The sequence below is a fragment of the Colobus angolensis genome, unplaced genomic scaffold (assembly GCF_000951035.1).
Source record: "Colobus angolensis palliatus isolate OR3802 unplaced genomic scaffold, Cang.pa_1.0 Scaffold221, whole genome shotgun sequence".
Taxonomy (NCBI): Eukaryota; Metazoa; Chordata; class Mammalia; order Primates; family Cercopithecidae; genus Colobus; species Colobus angolensis.
In genome coordinates, this window is record NW_012115389.1 from 3,277,991 (window position 1) to 3,300,534 (window position 22,544).

At 41.9% G+C, this 22,544-nt stretch overlaps 1 protein-coding gene across 1 annotated transcript in view; it reads right to left on the bottom strand.

The window, feature by feature from the left end:
* Positions 1-22,544, bottom strand: part of CCDC170 (coiled-coil domain containing 170) — an 89,095-nt gene that overhangs the window by 36,632 nt on the left and 29,919 nt on the right. The window contains exon 5 of the mRNA XM_011943768.1: positions 9,609-9,926. Coding sequence (XP_011799158.1) covers positions 9,609-9,926 — 318 coding nt within the window. The remainder of the gene's footprint in view (positions 1-9,608; positions 9,927-22,544) is intronic.

Here is a 22,544-nt window from a genome sequence, read left to right on the forward strand (position 1 = left end):
TAAATCACATGTTAAAATTTGATCCTCACGGTTGGAGGTGGGCCTAGTGGGAGATGTTTGGTTCATGGGAGCAGATCCTTCATGAACGACTTGGTATCATTCTCACAGAATTGAGTTCCCATGAGATCTGGTTGTTGAAAGGAGCCTGGCACCTCCTCCTCTCTCTCCCTTTCTTTCTCTCTGGCCATGTGATGCCTGCTCCCCTTCATCTTCTGCCATGAGTGAAAGTTTCTTGAGGTTCATTGCCAGAAGTAGATGGCACTGTGCTTCTTGTATAGCCTGCAGAACTGTGAGCCAAATAAACCTCTTTTCTTTATAAATTACTCAGCCTCAGGTATTCTTTTATGGCAACACAAATGGACTAAGACACATACAAATGATAACAAAAAAACAGCCTTATTGCTGATATGGAGAAAGTTTGAGTGGTCTGAATAGACATCAAACTAGCTATAACATTCCCTTAAGCCAAAGCCTAATCCAGAGCAAGGCCCTAACTCTCCTTAAATCTATGAAGCCTAAGGAGGCTGCAGAAGAAAAATTTGAAACTAGTAGAGATTGATTCATGAGATTTAAGGAAAGAAGCCATCTCCACAACATAAAAGTACAAGACAAAGCAGTAAGAGCTGATGCAGAAGCTGAGGCAAGTTATCCACAAGATCTAGCTAAGATCATTGATGAAGGTGATGACACCAAACAACAGACTTTCAATGTAGGCAAAATAGCCTTCTATGGGAAGAGGATGCCATCTAGGACTTTCATAGCTAAAGAGGAGAAGTCAATGCCTGCCTTCAAAGCTTCAAAGAACAGGCTGACTCTCTCATTAGAGGCTAATGCAGCTGGTGACTTAAAGTTGAGGCCAATGCTCATTTAGCATTCTGAAGATCCTAGGCCCCTTAAGAAATATGCTAAATCTATTCTGACTGTGCTCTAGAAATGGAACAGCAAAGCTGGATGACAGCATATCTGTTCACATCATGTTTTACTGAATATTTCAAGCCCACAGTTGAGACCTATGGCTCAATAAAAGATTCCTTTCAAAATATTACTGCTCATTGACAATGTACCTGGTCACCCAAGAACTCTGATGGAGATGTACAGGAGATGAACGTTGTCTTCACTCCTACTAATACAGTATTCTTTCTGCAGCCCATGGATCAAGGAGTAATATTGACTCTAAAGTCTTATTATCTAAGAAATATACTTCATAAGGCTATAGCTGCCACAGAGAGCGATTCCTCTGATGGATCTGGCAAAGTAAATTCAAAACCTTCTGGAAAGGATTCACTACTCTTGATACCATTAAAGACATTCATAAGTCATGAGAAGAGGTCAAAATATCAACATCATAGGTGTCATCTATGAGATGACTCTGAGGGGTTCAGGACTTCAGTGAAGGAAGTAACTGCAGATGTTGTGGAAATAGCAAGAGAATGAAGATTAGAAGTGGAGCCTAAAGATGTGCTGAATTGCTGTAATCTCATGATCAGATTTGAATGGATGAAGAGTTGCTTCTCATGAATGAGCAAAGAAAATGATGACTGAGATGGAATTTACTCCTAGTGAAGATGCTGTGAACATTGTTGAAATGACAAGAAGCATTTAGAATATTACATAAACTTAGATGACAAAGCAGAAGCATGGTTTGAGAGGATTGACCCCAATTTAGAAAGAAGTTCTGCTGTTGGTAAAATGCTATCAAATAGCTCACATGTTACAGAGAAATCTTTTGAGAAAAAAAAGAGTCAGTTGATGTTTTCAACCACATTGTTGTCTTATTTTAAGAAATTGCCACAGCCACCCCAACCTTCAGAACTGTGATCAGCAGCAGCCATCAACATTGCAGCAAAACCCTCCACTAGCAAAATAATCATGACTTGCGGAAGGCTGAGATGATTGTTTGCACTTCTTAGCAATAAAGTATTTTTAATTAAGGTATCTATGTTGTTTTTTAGATATAGGGTTATTGCATACTTAATAGACTACATAGTCTATGCATAGTATAAACATAACTTTTATATGCACTGAGAAACCAAAAAAAATTGTGTGACTCACTTTATTGTGACATTTGCTTTGTTACAGTGGTCTCTGAGGTATGCTTATATCAATTAAGAATGCTGCCATGCAGATTGAAGCGCTACATGAGGAAGTTTAGACTACCTGAGCTGTAAACTCTTTAGTCCTGTGCTTCCATGGCTCTCAAGCTTCCAGACCTATAATTCGATTAATTCTACACTTCTGTGTGTGTGCTTGAAATTAGATATTTGATGGTAAGCTATTCAAAGCCACATCTAAGGAATTATATTTACCAAGGAAATTTTTAGTGTCATCCCAGAACATGAAATTCTGAGAAACTTCATTTCATTTCATATTTCCTACCTTTCCTGCTTACCAATAATAAAAATATCTACTGATATATTCATAGTTATATTAGTAAGTATATCTTACTAATATAGCAGATAAATCTGATCTTAATGCAAGAGAAACAGTGTTTATCTTGGTATGACAAACAATGTAATCTACAGAAAAATGTCCACAAGATGCTGCCTCCCAAGGAACTGGTTCGCATTATTAGAAGTATAGCACATCAGGAGATGTGGTTTCACATTGGACTGCAAACAGAAAGTGAGTATTTCTACCTGAAGACCCTTCGACATCTCCTATACTACAAATGACATAGCGGAGAGAACGAACTCAAAGAGAAAACTGATTCAATAAACCTTAAGCAGAGAGAGGGAGAACTGTGTGATCACTTAGCCGTGGTCAGCACACCACCAACTTTACTGGAAGAAAGCAAGCCTTCTATAGAAATCAATCAGTGTGGTCTCCATTCTGAAGCTGACACCCTGAGTAACTGCAGTAAGTTAGACTAAGGGAGTGATACTGACCCTGAAGGAAGATGTGAGCATCTGACATAGACCAGAGTGCAGGACAGGGGTTTTGGAGTCAGATAGCCCTGGTTTCAAGTTCCCCTGTACCACTTACCAGCAGGTTAACTGAAGCGAATAACTAATCTCTCCGAAATTTGTAGACTTTGCTATGATGACTCAATGAGCTGATTTAGATAATTTGACCCGCACAGCATTTCACACCGTATTGAAGTTCAATGCATCGTGTCCATTTCCATCATCAGGGTTACTGCTCCAGTGTATGGGTTCCATCAATCCTATGCTGTCGCCATGAGGCACTAAAGAACCCTCTAGGAATTGTCCTATGTCATGTTTCTCAAACTATTTTCAGCATAGTCTTTCTCTCAACTAGAAGTCTTTCTGGGAAGAACAAATAAGGAACAAATGTGTTTGAATCAAAGGCAAGAAGCTCCTTTTGCATCTTCACCCCATCTGGACCCAAGGGTGCGCTCCAGAGCCTTGAGACTCAGCAAAGTGCGACTTTAAAACCACTAATACATAGATTGCTGAAATTTGCAGGGGATACCTGCCATGCCAAGATTCTGGTGTCCAGAGAGAAGAAAGCTAAGAGCCCTCCTGCACTCTATCAGATCACAGAACTTAGCTTCAGAAGCTTATTTAGGTGTCAGTGCATACGACACCACCAAGCTTTTTTCTAACTAAATTTACATAAATTAATTCAAATAAATTAACATTCCAATCTGATTCATTCTTGGGAACATCAAATGCCAGTGCCTAAGTGAACATATGTACTACATCAAAACTGTAAACTTGTGCTGTTTTTCACACCAAAAAGTCTAAACAATAAATAAGCCTTTCTTTCTCTTCTTTTCTTTTTCTTAGGATCATTCCTTAACATATACCTGATATTCTATGGGACAAAATGTACCAGATATTTCAACACTAGAGGTGGACAGTCGGGGGGTGAGGGGTGAAGAATATATACCTTTAAACAAAAAAGGCACTAAAGCACAATATAGTTAAAGAATAAGCTGCATGGTTTTTAAAAGTAAAGTCATAATGCTCTAAAAGAGTTAATTCACTCCCCAGGGACAACTATATGTTGATTTCACCAGAGAGACATTTTTGTGCTAAAATTAAACCAAATAGAAGCCAGAAAGTTCTACACTGAAGAAAGAGCCACTTAGGTCATTTAAAGTCCAGTGCCTTTTAGACATAAACTCTTTTCCAATTATTCAAGCTATAATTTTCACTTGGGGAATATGTAAGTTATCAGGTACTAGAAAGTGTCGACCAAATCCTCCTTCCCTCGTGTCGGCATGTGTGGCCAGCACTGTGACTGGCTAACCCTACCCCTCCTCCTCTGTTCACCTCAACTTTTGTTTTGAGTTAAATTAGGTCCCCCCAAAAAAGATATGTTGAAGCCCCCCAGTACCTCAGAATGTGACCTTCTTTGGAAATCAGGTCTTTACAGTGGTGATGAAGTTAAAACGAGGTCCCTAAGGTTGACCCTAATCCAAGATGACTGGGGTCCTTATAAGAGGGGAAATTTGGACACAAAGACTGACATGCATAGAAGACACAGGAAGAACACTATCCCTACAACAAATAATGCAATGCCTGAGGCCAGCAGAAGCTAGGAGTGAGGCATGGGACAGATTCTCCCTCACAGCCCTCAGAAGGAACCAACCCTACGGACACCTTGATCCCAGACTTCTCATCTCCAGAACTGTGAGGCAAGAACTTTCTGTTGTTTAAGCCACCCAGTTGTGGTACTTTGTCATGGCAGCCCCAGGAAACTCATATAACTGGAGAGGCTGGAAAAGCTGAAACTTCCATCTGTTCACTCTCTAAAATGCTCCTGTAGCCCGGAGAGACCTTCAGCATAATTTTGGACAATGAAATGTCCCAAATGGAAGTGTGCTGGTGCTTCTGAGGAGATGTTCACTTTAGTAGGTGGCAGGGTTAAGAACAGAGCAGAATGATAATCGGGCTCTGAGATCAGAATGGGGAGGAGGGGGCTATGGAGCAGAGGTCACCAGCCTTTTTGGCACCAGAGACTGATTTCATGGGAGACAATTTTTGTGTCAGAACGAAACTGCTCCACCTCAGATCATCAGGCATTAGATTCTCATAAGGCGCATGCAACCTAGATCCCTCACATGCCCAGTTCACAATAGGGTTCACGTTCCTACGAGAATCTAATGCCACTGCTGATCTGACACAAGGTTAACTCAGGCAGTAATGCTCACTCGCCCACAGCTCACCTCCTCCTGTGCAGCCCAGTTCCTATTAGGCCATGCACTGGTGCAGGTGTGCAGCCCGAGGGTTGGAGACCCTTGCTTTATAGCATCAGGCGGAGTCCCCACAGCTCCCACAGAGCCCCTGGACCAGCAAACACCTCAAGGGAGGAAATAAGCCTTAGGTGTACCTAAAGCAGAACAGGAAAAATGTCCAGACAGAGGTTTGTGAGCTTGTATTAATTTGTCTTTAATTTGGAAAAAGACGTAGAAATTGGCATGGTCATGTCCTTTCTATGCATAATCGATTATCATCCAGATGATTACCCAGTTAGGAAACATCTGAAAGAAAAAAAAAAAGAAGAAGAAGAAGAAGGATGAGGATGAAGAGGAGGAGGAGAGGAGGAGGAAGAGGAGGAGAAGGAGGAGGAAAAGGAGGAAGGAAAACAAAATTGCCTCAAAATTCTAAAGTAAAATCTGAAAATGTCATAACTTTCTATCATTGTGCAAGAAGTCATTATTTCATAAACAACTGCTATGGTGTCCTGAAATTCCAGGGCTAAATAACATCTAAATACTCATTTAGAATTCGTGGGAACCTGACAGTAGAACATTCCTCTAAGACAGTGGTTTTCAACTGGGGGCAATTTTGACCCCCGGGGGACATCAGGCTGTGTCTAAAGACATCTGTGGTTGTCACAAACTGGGAGGGGGAGTGCTACTAGTGGGTAGAGGCCAAGGACGCCGCGGAAAATCCTGCAATGCACAGGACAGGTCCCCAGAGCAAAAAAATCATCCAGTCCAAAATGCCAATAGTTCTGAGGACGAAAAACCTTGCTCTAAGATACAGTAAAGCTTCTAAAAAGAAGATTAAATCTTGCCAGCAGCAGAAATGCAAGGAACAAGTAGAAATGACGTGCTGTAAAAGTGTGGGTGGTGTCCTGAATTCTACTGAGAACTGCAAACACAGGAGGGGAAAAATGGGTAGCACGGGGGTAAACAAGGCAAGCAACGTTCGGGAAGCAGGAGCCGGCCTGAAGCGGAGAATCTGCCAAGCTGAGCCTGAACCCGCCGTTGAGCCTTCACATCAGTATTACTCAGCCACTGACTTGTTTGCGTAGCCATGGCAGCTGGCAGGGACATGCAGCCTCCTCAACAAACAGCTTCATCAATTCATAAAGCTCCCATTCTTTAGAAACATTTCTAAGACAATATATGAAATCCATTTTCTCCTGATTTTACTTGAAGATGAGTCACACAAGACACCAGCTATATGCTTGATTTCAGGCTTTTAAATAGGGAGAGCAGCTATTGAAAAAAATTACAGGGTAGGAATGGCAGACAAAAGCACTAAAAAGACTCTGAATCATTCTAATTTTTATGGGGAGTGGGAGAAAGCACACCCAGCTTAACCAATTTACATCATTTGGCTTTAGAAAATAAACATATACATCATGCTGATAATTGTGTGCCTTGTTTCACATGCAGGGATTAAAGCAGTTTTAGGAAAATACTTGGAAATATAGAAGTGGAAAGCAATAAAATGAAATGGCAAAAAAAAAAAAAAAATAGCTATTGAGGTACAGATGCTCCTCGACTAATGGTGAGGTTGTGTCCCGATAAAGACATCGTAAGTTGAAAGTTTCTTTAGTTGGAAATGCATTTAATACACCTAACCTACCGAACATCACAGCTTCACCTTCCCTACCTTACAAGTGCTCAGAACACTTACATTAGCCTATATTTGGGCAAAATCATCTAACACAAAGCCTATTCTATAACGAAGTATTGAAAGTCTCCCGTAATTTGTTGAATACTAAAAGTGAAAAACAGGACGGCTGCATGCACACTCAAAGCGTGGTCTCCACTGAGTGTGTATCACTTTCACACCATCGTCAAGTTGAAAAATGTTTTAATTGCATTTTCATGAGCTGGAAATTGTCTGTATATCTATTACCATTTAAGAGAAATGACTTAATGAAGCTTATTTCCAAACCTATAAACCATTTTCTTTCCCAATCAAGTACCTCCATGTAAACTGAGTCACAAGAAAAACTAAGTTACTCGCGGAGACCTCTACACATTAGCGTGGAGGACAGCCAAGGAGCACGCGACATTTTATCTCCACAAAGAGATAGAAAATGCACTTGGCAGCCAGGCACGGTGGCTCACACCTGTAATCCCAGGACTTTGGGAGGCTGAGGCGGGCAGACCACAAGGTCAAGAGATTGAGACCATCCAGGTCAACATGGTAAAATGCCATCTCTACTAAAAATACAAAAATTAGCTGGGTGTGTTGGCACATGCCTGTAGTCCCAGCTACTCGGGAGGCTGAGGCAGGAGAATCACTTGAACCTGGGAGGCGAAGGTTGCAGTGAACTGAGTTTGCACCACTGCACTCTGGCCTAGGCAACAGAGTGAGACTCCATCTCAAAAAAAAAAAAAAAGAAGAAGAAGAAAAGGAAAAGAAAAGAAAAGAAAATGCACTTGGCTAAAGGGTCCACTAAGGTTGCTCCTAGAGTATGCGCGAATTTCTGAGAACATATATATATATTTTTTTGAGATGGAGTCTCACTCTGTCGCCCAGGCTGGAGTGCAGTGGCATGATCTTGGCTCACTGCAAGCTTGAATTTCAGGGAATTTTTAAAGGGAATTTACTATTACTAAAGGAAATTGACAAATGCAACCCTGAACTTTGAGTTAGTGATTCTTCTGAGTTTTTTAGTAACATTAAAAGATGGAAAAATGCATTTTCTCCTTTTAAGCAAGCACAACAGCAATAGAAGAAATAGTTCATAATGGAATTATACAAGGACTTTGGAGATCATTGACTTTAAAGCCTCATTAACTAGGACTTCTATAATTTGGGTTTGATGATAATTTAACCAAAGCCTGGGCTGAAGCGGACTCTGCTAGGTAAAGCTTTATAGAAAAAGAGAATCCTTGATAGTAGAAACAAGATGACAGAGTTAAACAAGCCTCAATCATATATGTGAATTAAACCATTTTTCTCCACTGGTTAGATAGGGCCCCTAAAAGACTGTTCTAGGCACCAACACATTATGAAAAAGAGAGAAGGAGGAAGAAGGAGAGGCAACAGCAGCAACAGTTAATATTTATTGTTGTGACTTGCCAGGCAATGAGTCAAGATCTTTATAACAATTTTTTTCATTCAATACATACATGAAACAATAACCTGATCAGCCAGATACTGTTACAGGTCTGGGAACCTTTATCTGTAATTCCAAGATCCAGGTTTTTTCATAAGTCATTTACTGACAAAGCTTGGCCTGACCTGACCCAGCTGGGCAGCCAATCCTGACCCAAAATGACAAGAGGCTATTTACAGTCTTCATTTATCCCACTTAGTGTTGCTGGCGGCCTTTGCTGCAGACCTGTGAATGTGACTGATGGTAGGGAACTGTCCCAGACACCACAGTGGAGGGCCGTGTAAGGCTGCCCTCTGCATTACCTTTCTAAGTTCTGAAAATTTCTGAGCTCAAAAACACACTGGGCCCCAAGAATTTCAGATAAGAGGTCATGGAACCTGTGCTAACCCCTTTCTGCAGATAAGGAAACAAAATCTCCGAGGCCGTATCTCAGAGAACCTGCCCAAGCTCACATGGCCAGTGAGTGAATGTACAGCAGAGACGGGATTCAGCATCAGGCAGGTCCAACTCCAGAATCTGCATCGTAGTTAGATGTGGCTTGTGGGACTCTCATGCCTTTCTATTAAAATGGAAAGTAATACAACCACATTTAAACGATACTTTTTTTTTTAGAGACAAGATTTGCTCTGTAGCCCAGGCTGGAGTGTAGAGACACAGTCATAGCTCACTGCAGCTTCAAACTCGTGGGTTCAAGAAATTCTCCCACTTCAGCCTCCCAAGTAGCTGGGACTTAATTTTTATTTTTAGTAAAGAGAGGGGTCTCACTATATTGCTCAGGCTGGTCTCGAACTCCTGGCCTCAAGTGACTACGTTGACCTCCAAATGAACTGGGGTTACAGTCCTAGGCCACCATGCCTGGCCTTAAGTGATGCTTTTAGCTAATTGAGATAAGTCACTGATACGGTTTGGCTCTGTCCCCACCCAAATCTCCTCTTGAATTGTAGCTCCCATAATCCCCACACGTCGTGGGAGGGACCTGGTGGGAGGTAATTGAATTATGGGGGTGGGTTTTTCCCATGCTGTTCTTGTGATAAAGAATAACTCTCAGGAGATCTGATAGTTTTATAAACGGCAGTTCCCCTGCACACTCTCTCTCTTGCCTGCCACCATGTAAGATGTGCCTTTGCTCCTCCTTTGCCTTCTGCCATGATTGTGAGGCCTCTTCAGCCATGAGGAACTGTGAATCCATTAAACCTCTTTTTCTTTATAAGTTACCCAGTCTCAGGTATTTCTTATAGCAGTGTGAGAATAGACTAATACAGTCACTGAGCATGCTAAATGAATGAGCTCACTGTTCTTAAGATGTCTGTAAATAGCCATGACCCACTCACCTGGTCCCTGCTTTCTTCCTGGCTGCCCATTTCTCGAATCTTCTCCAAAATGGTGTCCTCAGTAGACCCAGTCGTGCCCAATCTGCCCCTAAGGAGGGCTGCAATTTTCTCCCTAAATGAGGAGTACTGGCTTTGTGAGGCTGTGACTGCATCCCGACTTGCCTTCAAACTCTTCTCCAACTCAGAAGAGCTTTTCTTCAGGAGGCTCAGCTCCTGCTTTGAGGCATCCCAGACCTGCTGGCCAGCAAGCAGCCTTTCTTGGAAGATCTTAACTTTCCTTTCAAGAGCTTTTTTTGCTTCTACAGCACTGAGCAGGTCCTAAAATGATTACAGAAAGTGAAGACAATAACATTAGTAGTCAACAGGGTACACCTGCATTTGCTATAGCAAATTCATTGACTTTGCCTGCTAATAACTACAAGGGGTTGGGTTAATTACTTCTTCCATTTTTAACTCCAAGTTGCCTATAGTCTCCTCATAAAGTTATTAAATCCCAATGGTATGTCAGGAAAATTTAGGTGTCTTAAAAACAGAAAAGGGGGCCCAGGGCGGTAGCTCACACCTGTAATCCCAGCATTTGGGAGGCCGAGGTGGGTGGATCGCTGAGGTCAGGAGTTCAAGACCAGCCTGGCCAACATGGTGAAACCCCACCTCTAGTAAACAAAAATACAAAAACTAGCCAGGCGTGGTGGCACACACCTGTAATCCCAGCTACTCGGGAGCCTGAGGCAGGAGAATCGCTTGAACTTGGGAGGTGGAGGTTGCGGTGAACTGAGATCACTCCACTGTACTCCAGCCTGGGCAACAGAGCGAGACTCCATCAAAAAAAAGAAAAAAGAAAAACAGAGAAGGGATATAAAATATAAAATCTGGGTTAGAAAAAAGAAGGAAACTTTGACACATAAGCCTTTTCTGTGTGGAACACTGGAAAGAGTTAATAAAAACAAATCATTGGATAACATATTAGTAGATTCAGTCCATATATAGAATATGTTTATAGAACTATCTTTCTCAAGCTTGGTGTATATGGAAATTGATTTTTAATAAACAGTAAGCTCTCAGAGTCCTAGCTAGGCACTAACAATTATTTGAATAAAGATGCTCCCTTAATACCATTTTAAATAATAGGGGAATATTCTCATAAAAACATCATTGCATAAAAATATTCATTGACTTCCAATATCCAATATTCATTGCATATCCCCTTGTCTCATAAAGACAAAATTAACACAGAAAGATCCTGAAGAAAGGAAACAGAAACAACTAGCCATTTGGTAGGTGGGAGGATTAAAAGTAGAGGGAAAGTATCATACTTAGAAGAATAATCTTAAAGAATATAATATGGGCTGGGCACAGTGGCTCACACCTGTAATCCCAGCTCTTTGGGAGGTCAAGACAAAAGATCACTTGAGCCCAGAAGTTGGAGACCAGCCTGGGCAACTTGGTAAACCCCCATCTTACATAAAATAAAATAATTAGCCATGCATGGTAGTATGTTTCTATAGTCCCAGCTCCTTAGGAGGCTGAGATAGGAGGATTGCTTGAGCCTGGGAATTCGAGGCTACAATGAGCAGTAATTGCATCAGTGCACTCCAGCCTTGGTGACACAGCATGACCTTGTCTCAAAATAACAACAACAAAAGAACATAACATGTGAAATTAGGTTCAGAAAAATAATGAAGGACATAAAGAAGGTTACTGGTGCACTTAATTCTATTTACCACAATCTAGAATGGCCCACAGAGGCACCAACGGAGCATCCTTTTTTTTTTTTTCCAAGATGGGGTTTCACTCTTGTTGCCCAGTTTGGAGTACAATGGCCTGATCTCGGCTCACCACAACCTCCGCTTACTGGGTTCAAGCAATTTTCCTGCCTCAGCCTCCCAAGTAGCTGGGATTACAGGCATGTCCCACCATGCCCAGCTAATTTTGTATTTTCAGTAGAGACGGGGTTTCTCCATGTTGGTCAGGCTGGTCTTGAACTCCCGACCTCAGGTGATCTGCCTGCCTCAGCCTCCCAAAGTGCTGGGATTATAGGCATGAGCATCTTTCAAATTGATTTTTTAAAATTATTTGTTAACATCAAGTTCCAAAATACATGAATTCACATTAAGAAATATTAAGCCGCATGTTAACTAGCATTGCTATAGTATCGCTGCCTAGTTAACTGGTTTTAAAAAATTATTAAAAATCGTAAGTTAGAGGTAAAAAGCACTAAAAAGAAACATAGTATCTTTAAATAACAGACTCTACATCTAAATGAGCTGATAACATTTCAGGCTGCCAGTTAAAATGCAATCATCTCTTTTGCATTAGAACTGGGCTTTAAAAGAAATTTCTCTCCATTAACAGCTTGGAAACAGGAAAAGGATAGCTTGAAACACTAGTTCCTATTTTTTATAGGAAACATAACATCTTATTTTTTTTCATTATGGTGACTTTTTAAAATCAAGGGAGTCTCAGGCATCAATTTGAAAGAAAAGTCACAGAGTAGATATGTAGTTAGAGAAGCCTGCCCTTTTCAGAGATGTAATAACTCAACTAATTATGGAATCTATTTTGTAAAATGCCTTTTGCTTTTCAAGGTCTTGGTTTCCCCTTTCCTTTGCTAAACTAGTTATCTCTGTAGAGAAGCCCCACTGTTGCTGCTAATTAAATGACGGTACTTAAAGTCAAGTCAAGGACACTTTATCACAAATTCAGTATTTTAACAGTTTACAGATTTCTCTTCAGATCATAATACAATAGCTTCTCACTTGCTCAATTAGAGTAACTAGTATCAGTAATGGTGATAATAAATTGGGCGCATATTTTACTCGGAAACTACGGTCGTTCCTTGGTATCCTTGGGGAATTGGTTCTAGGACCCCAGAGGATGTCAAAACTGAGGATGCTCAAGTCTCCCATATAAAATGGAATAATATTCTCATATAAGCTACACACATTCTTCTGTATACTTTAAATCATCTCTAGATTACTTGTAATACCAAATACACTGTAAATGCTGGGCAAATAACTGTTATCTTGTGTTATTTTTATTTGTATTATTTTTATTGTTGTTTTGTTATTTGTATTGTTTTATTTTCCAAATTTTTTTTTACCCACTGTTGGTTGAATCCACAGATGTGGAACTTGTGGATGCAGAGGGTTGACTGCATAGTCTGCTGTGTGGTTAGAAAACTGAGGTCCTAAATTCAGTGACGCTGGGATGGAAATTAATCCTAATCACTTTAGAATTCTAAAACCATATGGAATATTATATATTCACTAAAGACCCTCAAAATACACAAAAAATATCTCAGATGCTTGTGACCTTTGGAGTTACTGTCAATTTGGAGTAGATGACTCAACTGGCAGCTAACACCACAAGACCAATAAACACAATTAAAACATTGCAACTATGAGGAATTTTTCCACGCCAATATCATTATTGCTTCACCGACTTCGAGAAAAGGGCCAAAACAATCTCCTCTTAACAAATCCAAAGAACATTTTCTTTTTAAACCTAGGCATCAACATTTATGCCTAGTGAAAATCCCAAAATTAGTTTGTGCTCATAGAATACGGTGGTGCCTGTGAGCAGGTTGGGTTTCTGTTTTCCAGGCACATTCAGCTCAGTGAACACTAAGCTGTTTCTTGTATAAAATGCAGGACTCGAGAGCCGGAGTGACAAGGCCTTGCAGATGGCCGCTCCTTTAGTGCTCTGATTAAGTGCTGCAGGATTCAGGGGCACAGGGCTGATCTTCTGGAAATAAATGTCCTCAGACTGCAAATGCAATTACTTGTGCAACTATCAGGAGAAAGCCACCAGAGTGGAGTCTGGTTCCATGGCTACCTCAAGGATACGCCAAAGCAAGCGGCATGAAATCATGTGACATCAGTACCACTGGCCAGGACCTGGGGATTGCTGTCAGACCACACTGACATACAGGACAAGAAACAAGTGGCTTCCTGTGAGCAAAAGCAAGACTGACCTCCATAGTCTTGTGGGGTCACAAGAGAGCAGGCCCTATAGACTGTGATGGGGATCACTTAAAATCTTTTTATAATTAAATCTTTAGGTTCAGTCTGACTCATGCAACAAATGTAAAATGATCCTTTCAAAATTACTTTTAACAAAAACTTTTATAAATAGTATGATTATGGCACTCAATTTACCTTCCCATTTAAATATGTGAGTCTGCATCAAGTAATGAAACCATTCAAAGGTTTGTGTTTTTAAAAAAACAAGCCGGGCGCAGTGGCTCAAGCCTGTAATCCCAGCACTTTGGGAGGCCAAGACGGGCGAATCACAAGGTCAGGAGATCGAGACCATCCTGGCTAACACGGTGAAACCCCGTCTCTACTAAAAATACAAAAAACTAGCCAGGCGAGGTGGCGGGCGCCTGTAGTCCCAGCTACTCCGGAGGCTGAGGCAGGAGAATGGCATAAACCCGGGAGGCGGAACTTGCAGTGAGCTGAGATCCCGCCACTGCACTCCAGCCTGGGCGACAGAGCAAGACTCCGTCTCAAAAAATAAAAAATAAAAAAATAAAAAAACAATTGATTCCTGTTGTGTTGCTATTTTATGGATTTAGACACACATGAGATCATATTGCCACTGAAAAATACAATGATTATCATCAGGACAGAGAACCTCTGGCTTAAGCTTAATTCCTTCAATCCTAGATCAATTTTATATAATAAAAAAATCAGCTGGTTAATTCTACCTACTGCAGTTATGATTAACAAAAAAACTCAGAAATTCCCCCAAACAGGCAGTCTTATACATTGCTGGTGGAAGTGTGAACAGGTATAATTTTGGTATAAATTGTTGGCACAAATACGTAACAAAATTTAATATGCATGTATCTTTTGGCCCTGCAATTCCAGATCCTGAGAATGTATCTATAAGAAAGGTCACTAAATATAGAAAATGAGGAATATGCAGTTATCTAATTATAATATAGCAAAAGACAAGCTACTACATGAATATTCATTGATATGTAACTTCTTAAATATGAGACATCCATACTATAGAAAATGTATATAGAGACATCCATACTATAGAAAATAATTCCTAAACGTCATCCCATATGGAGTCAGTGTCCAGATTTCCTATCTATACATAGGATTTCCCAAGTGCAACTGCATACCATTTGTTCACACTTCCATCCCAGTAAGGTCTATCCCTCCACACCTGTTTCCTTGTCTCTTAAGTCTCTTTTTGCCCCTGCAACTGAGCTGCGGAGGACATCGAGCCTCCAGTCTGTGGTGGCCACAAACTGGACTTTGGACCCTGTGCCACCTCTCCTGCTCCTCAGCACCCTTCTCCTGGGCTTGGCCGTAGGTGGTAAGGCTCGTGGGCTTCTTGGCTTCCATGGGGAGCCCACCTCCTCTCCCACAAGCCCAGGTGGTCTTTATCAGACTGCACACTCCCTCAAGTTGGGGTACAGTGGCAAGATGGTGGCACATCTTCCTGGAAAGTCCCATACCCCAGGGTGTCTAAGAACGCCCCACCAGGGCGTATCTTAGAAATAAATGGGGCAGTTTTTTATATACCAATATGAACGACTCTCCAAGATACAGTTAGTGAAGAAAGTATGGAGTCTAATAGCACATCTATACAAATAACTATGGTACATAGTACAGTACCATTTGTACCTTTATGAAAAGAATATCTCTAGAAACATACACAAGCAACCACCAATTCTCATCACCTCTAGAGAAGGGAACTGTAGCCAGGGGTCAGAAATGAAAGGAAGATGTGACAGAATACTGGCAACTATGAAAACACCAGGGAATTTTAGTCCATTTTAAGTGTTGCGTCAACAGTGATATGAGCACAAATATATACATGCACATGCACACACACATTCCCCCCTCCCAAATTCGGGCTGCATTCACAAAAGTAAAGTATTCAGAATCAGAGAGGTGATATCCTGCTCTATTTCCTTTGAATTACACCAAGCCTGAAGTCTGGCCTTCAGTTCTGGGATTCAAACTTTAATACAGATAAAACCCTCCTTGGACAGCACTATGCAAATTTACAATGTGGTACCACTCCTGCACCTGCTGTTCCCAGTCCCAACAAGATCATTTCAGAAATTGAGGGTAAGAGATTAGCAATTTCTACAGCAAATTGACACTGATGCAACATCCAAATACCATAGATTCCTTTTTTTTTTTTTTTTTGAGACAGTCTTACTCTGTCATCTAGGCTGGAGTGCAGTGGCATGATTTCAGCTCACTGCAATCTCTGCCTCCCAGATTCAAGCGATTCTCCTGCCTCAGCCTCCTAAGTAGCTGGGGTTATAGGCGCGTGCCACCATGCCCAGCTAATTTTTGTATTTTTAGTAGAGATAGGGTTTCACCATGTTGGTCAGGCTGGTCTTAAATTCCTGACCTCGTGGCCCGCCTGACTCGGCCTCCCAGAGTGCTGGGATTACAGGTGTGAGCCACCGCGCCCAGCCTGTACTCCATTTTTGAACGAAGTATGGACCATTTTGAACGAAGTATTGTTAGACTCGTGTGGTAAGTGGCTAGTGATGAGAGTTGCCTATCTGTTATACACTGAAGGAACAGGCTACAAAATGTGATATTTTAAGGCTGATTTGCCAACTGTAATCTAAATAAGTATATAAAATCCAGAACCCATTTCTTTCCTCAAAAGAATTTCATCACATTTAAACATAACTATACCTTACAAAATAAACTAATAAAACTTTTGAGACCAACCTGGGCAACATGGTGAAACCCATCTCTATCAAATAATTTTAAGAAAAAATAAACAGAAAAAGAAGGAAAGCTGAAATTACAATTGTTTAATTTGAATTCAAGGTACCTACAAATATACTGAGCTTGTTGAAATTGCTTTAAAACCTATTCTCAACAAACCTCTGTTAGATTTGTTTTCTACTGTAAGTATCTGAAAAATAAAATATAAAAACAGTTTCCTAGGGGCCAGGTGCAGTGACTCATGCCTGTAATCCCAGCACTTTGGGAGGCCGAGGCAGGCTGACCACCTGAGGTCCGGAGTTCAAGACCAGCCTGACCAACATGGAGAAACCCCGTCTCTACTGAAAATACAAATTAGCCAGGTGTAGTGGCACATGCCTGTAATCCCAGCTACTGGGGAAGCTGAGGCAGGAGAATCACTTGAACCCGGGAGGCAGAAGTTGTGGTGAGCTGAGATTGCACCATTACACTCCAGCCTGGGTAACAAGAGCAAAACTCAGTCTCAAAAAAAAAAAAAAAAAAAGAATTCCTGTACAACAGGCATTGAAAGTGACATTGTCACCAGTCCAACCAACATTACCTAAGTGAACCAGCAAGAAGCTAGCTCATTGTCACAAACTTTAAATACTAACATAAGCAGTACTCATTCAAAGTGTGTATGCAGAACTTTAACGCAGGGAATTTTAGTCATAATAAAACTTATGACTAAAGAATAACAAAAGGAAGGCTATGAGTATACTAGTGATACTAGTAATTAATTACACTAATCTCCTACATACAAAAAAGAATGTGTACAATTTGGGTAATTCTATTATTTCTCCCATGTTTATTCTGATTTCCATTATTGAAATTTAATTTTATGTCTGTGGCTTCTAATACTTAAAAATTTGGACTTGAGCTTGGTGTATCTTATTAAATAATTTTTTCTATTAATTCATTTTATAGAATTTAAATGATTTTTTCCTATTAATTCATTTTGTTGTATTTTGTAGAAGTATTTGTCAGCAATGGACTGGAAATAAAGACAAAACTATTCTTCCCCAATGATAGTTTGAAAAAAAAATGCACATTCAGAGTTTAGGAAGGAGAATGGCAAAAGTCTTGAAATCATGTTCTAAGAGGAAACGTTAAAAGAACGGGAACATTTATCCTGTAGATGTATTCAAATGCTTGGAAGACTCGTGTAGAAGGAGGATTAGGTTTCTCCTTCTCAGGCCCATGAGCCAATAGAAATGGAACCTTCAGAGAAACATTTTACTTCAAATTGAAGAAGACCCTCTCCAAATCTGAGCTTTCCCCATGGCATCATCAACTGTGGAAAATTAGAATTCAGCTTAAGTTTGAAATTCTCAACATTGACCAAATCAGTACTAGCTGACAACAGATTTAGCTGCCCAAGAGGCCAGTGTGTTCCTGGGCTTCATGACAGCCCTACAGACACTCGCCCTGAACTGATCAGACGGCGCTTGGAGGACCATCGACAGTTCCCATCTGGAAATTGCAAAAGGAACACAGCAAAATGGAATGTGCTCAGCATCACATGCTGAGATTAGACCCCTAATAAAAATAGTTATAGAATCATGTTATTTAACATATGGATTTAACTGATTTTAAATTTTTAGAATGAACCTAAAGACAAACTACTGAAGACTTAGTTACAGCTACAGAACAGAATGTAAACTTGGACAAGGCAAATACAATAATATGATAAAAACCAGGAAGTATTATAGAAAGAAAAGGCTAAAAAATAAGAGGCATTAGAAGTTCTCAAGGGGTGGGGCTTCAAGATGACGGACTAGAGGCATCTATCAGCTGCCCCTCCACAAAGAAGAATAAAAGAGTGAGTAGATAATCAGAGTTTGAATAGATCATCAAAGACAGAACATTGGAATTCAACAGAGAACTGACAGGAACTCCTAGGGCAAGGAAGGGAGGGAAGAGAAGGAGCCTGCTTGGTTGGCCAGGGCTGGCTGGGAGCGCAGAGAAGCTGCCCAATGCAGGGAAAGGAGAGCGAGAGACCTGTAGCGTCCATACTCCCATCATGGATTTCTCCAGCCCCAGCCACCAGAGAGCCCCTCACAGGCCCAGAGACCAACACAGGGAGCTGTCTGCAGACCGCACAATGGCATTGCTCCAGAGAGGGAGCTCAGACTGAATCCTAAACACCCCCCTGAGTCCTAGGCAGCTACAGCAAGATGCCATTTTGAGAGCCAGCCTCCACTAGACATCACCCTGCCTTGGGGCCCAACAGCCCCCGCATCTCCACATCCCAGGAGCCCCACTGCCATACCCCACCTGCAGCTGCTGCTTCAGCTGGCTGTTGCTGTCAGGGCCAAAGCCAAGCCACTGCAGCAATCCCAGCCCACTAACAGCAGGCCACCATCGCACATTTACAAGTGTCCCAAGGACAGGCTCCCCAATGCATAGGTGCCAACTGGGGCCAAAGCATGTGCTCCGAAGTTGCCCGCCTACAGCTGCAGCCCCTAAAAGCAATCCCACCTTCTCCGGCAGCAGGGCCCCACTGCAGCTACCACCTCCTCCATCAAAGCACTCCACCAGGAGTCCAGGAATCACCCGACCCTTGCACATCACAGCCGTGCTGATAGGCACCACCAGGGAGTCTGAGGACAGGCTCACCTGGATTTGCTCTGCCCCTACCCCCACCCCAGAGCATGAAAACACCATCCGGGGACTTGGGAATTACTCTGCCACATCCACCATCATTAGCACCCGAGCACTTCTACCAGGGACCTGATGATGGACCCACTCACCCTGTTGCTACCACCACAGATGGCACCATCTGCACACACAAACTGCAGGGGCAGGGCCTGACCTGCCCAGCCATCACAGCCACTGCCAACACCAGCACAGACAGCTTGAGAGCCAAAGCATTGTCCCACAACTGCTATTATGATAGCCTATGCCACACTGCTGCCCAGGGACCAAAAGACCCACCTGCTACTGCCACTGCCAGTATAGACCTGCCGAGATCTGCTAAGACCAGTGCAAGCAAATGCCACCCTGGGGCCAAAGGACAGGCACTCTTGGCCCACTGCTGTTCCCACCAGGGCCTGAAGACTGGCCCACCTGGTACCCCTGTCCCCAGCAAAACTTCCCACAACTCCACCAACAACCACACCCTAAGCTCCTGAGGAAATAACGGACACCGATGACACTATTTACAGCTGAACAAATTAGGAAACTACACTGCTGCACACACCCACAATCAGAGCCAAAGTGCCCTACCCAACCAACATCATAGACGCATCTCCAGGAAAACATCCTCCCCTACAAAAGCAAACCCAAAATATTGGAAGAAGTGACTGCCACACCAGATGCACAGATGCCAACATAAAGACACAAGAAACGTGAAAAAGCAAGGAAATATGATGCCTCCAAAGGAGCGCAATAGGATTCTCCAAGATGGCAGACTAGGGACATTGAAAGCCAGTTCTCCTCAGAAAGAAGATCAAAGTTACTAGTGAATGGACAAATTCTGAAAGGAAAACTGAAGGAAATGAATCAGGACCCATCAGAGTGCCCACAAGAAGAAGCTGGGTTGCAGAAAAAGAAAGCCACAAGAGCCTGGCAGAGATTGACCCCTGAGAAGCTCAGAGCCCCACAGAAAGGGTAGGTGGGAGGACTTCTCTGCTCCACTCACCTCTCTGACAATCCCTTGACTCTTAAACTGCTGGTGAGCCTCTCTGCCCTTGTGATCCAGGGCAACACTACTGGGGGCAATCTGAGAACTTCCCAAGTACAGAGAGCTTAGTGGCCAGCTCATGTAGGCATGCTCATACTCCCCTCACACCTGAGCTGAGACCATGGGCGCCATACTGGTCATGCACCCATAGTGGGAAACGGTCCTGCCCAGGGACTCTTCACCCCTGAGTCACTGCACCACTAGATCTCTTGCAAACATTCCCCACAACCCATTCGGACTTTGGCAGGTGCAGAGGACTGGTAGGCCCCAAGGAGCTGCTGGATCCCTGGAGATTTAATCCTCAACATGGGATACCTCTAAGGGAGAGGGGAGCACAGCCCACCAAGTCCCTGTTGGGACAAAGGAAACACAGGTAAGGTACCAAGTAGTAAAGGAGGCAGTCCCATAGCCATGGAAGATACATAGAGAGGGGTCATCTCCACCCCACTTATGCAGTTATGGACACAAGAGTGGTTCTTCCCACCAGGGGCCAGTGAGCACATACTTGGACACAGCATTTTTTGTGCTCTTCACAGTGGCTCTACCATGCTAAAAGTGAGCCCTATGCTGCTCAGGCTTTTACGAAGGGCAGAGACCACCTCCCCTTCCCTACACAGAATGGAACCATCCCGGAAATGGAGGACAGACAAACCATGAAAGTATCTGCTCTGGTCTGGGGGAAGAGACTCTCCCCTGAGCCCACTTTGGTGGTAGTCATCAGAGGGGCATACTGGTGGCCTGCAGCCACATTGTGGCCAAAAACCAAAGGACCAAGCCTTTATGAAATCAAAGTCACAAGCCCTGCAACAGGGATTTGATAGGGAAGCAAATCACATTTCTGCTGGCTCAGGTCGAAGAGCAAGGACACTCCCCAGCCCCTCCCATAAGGCCTTAGCACACCTACAGCCCAACACCATCTCTTCCCACCCACCCCTCCTCAAAAACGCATCAAGGCACCTGCTTTCACTAGACATCAGCCTACCTGCCAGCTCTTACTCTTAAGCAACATTTACTGGACTGCAGTTTCAACTGCACTACCAAATACAAAATCTACTACCAGAAGGGCTTAGTGATAGTCCACAAAATAAGCCCCCCAGGACCTCTGCACCCCCAGTCCTACAGAAGATAGAATATCTAAACAGGAGAAAGAATTTCAGATCTTGATAAACAGTCCTTCTAATTAGTTCTTACAACCAAAATACAGCCCCCTGAAAACATCCAGAAATGAAGCCAAATGATCACACATAACATATATCACAGCCATATCCCTAAGAGAAAAAAAGAATTTAAAAAAGAAAGTCCCATTCAAACAATAGCAAATTCAAAAATAAGAAGCAACATCTTCCTTGAGGAGAAGGACTCATTGCAAGAACTCCAGCAGTACAAAAAGCCAGAGTGTTCTGACACCTCCAAAGTATTGCACTAGCTCTCTCACAATGGATCTTAATCAGAAAAAAATATCTGAAATGACAGATAAAGAATTCAAAATGTGGATTGCAAGGAAAGTCAGTAACACTAAGAGACATTTGAAATCCATTATCAAACAAAAAAACAGAAAAATTATTCAGGATATGAAAGATTAGATCCCATATTAAGAAAAACAACAAATAGAACTGCTCAAATTGAAAAAAAATCACTAAAGTAATTTCAAAATAATGCTAGAGCTTTAACAATAGTCTACACTAAACAGAAGAAAGAATTTTAGATCTTGACAACCAGTCTTTCTGATTAACCCAGCCAGACAAAAACAAAATTTTTAAAATAATTTTAAAAAAGAATAGAGTTTTTGAGAAATATGGCTTTGACCAAATCTTCACAAATCTTCAACTTATTGGCATTCCTGAAAGAGAAGATGAAAAAGTAGTATACAACTTGGAAAACTGATTTGAGGGAATAATTCAGAAATTTTTCCCTAATCTTGCTAGAGAGATTGACATCCAGATTCAAGAAATTTAGAGAACTCCTATGAGATAGTATACAAGAAGACCATTCCCAAGGCATATAGTCATCCGACTATCCAAGGTCAGTTAGAAAGAAAAAATCTTAAAGGCTCCTAGAAAAAAGGGCAAAGTTACCTCTAGAGGAAAACCCATTAAATTAATGGTAGACTACTCAGCAGAAACTTCACAAGCCAGAAGAGATTGAGGTCCTATTTTCAGCCTCCTTAAAAGAAAAAAATTGCCAGCCAAGAATTTAATAGAAAACTAAGCTTCATGAATGGAGAAATACAGTCTTTCCCAGACAAGCAAACACTAAGAGAATTTATCACCAGCAGACCAGACCTACAAGAAATGCTCAAAGGAGTTCTAAACATGGAAATGAAAGAATAATACTTGAGACCACACAAGCACACATAAGTACAAAGTTAACAAACCCTATGAAGCAATTATACAATTAAGACTACAAGGCAGGCCAAGATTCAAATTCAGGAAATACAGAGAACACCACAAAGATACTCCTCGAGAAGAGCAACTCCAAGACACATAATTGTCAGATTCACCAAAGTTGAAATGAAGG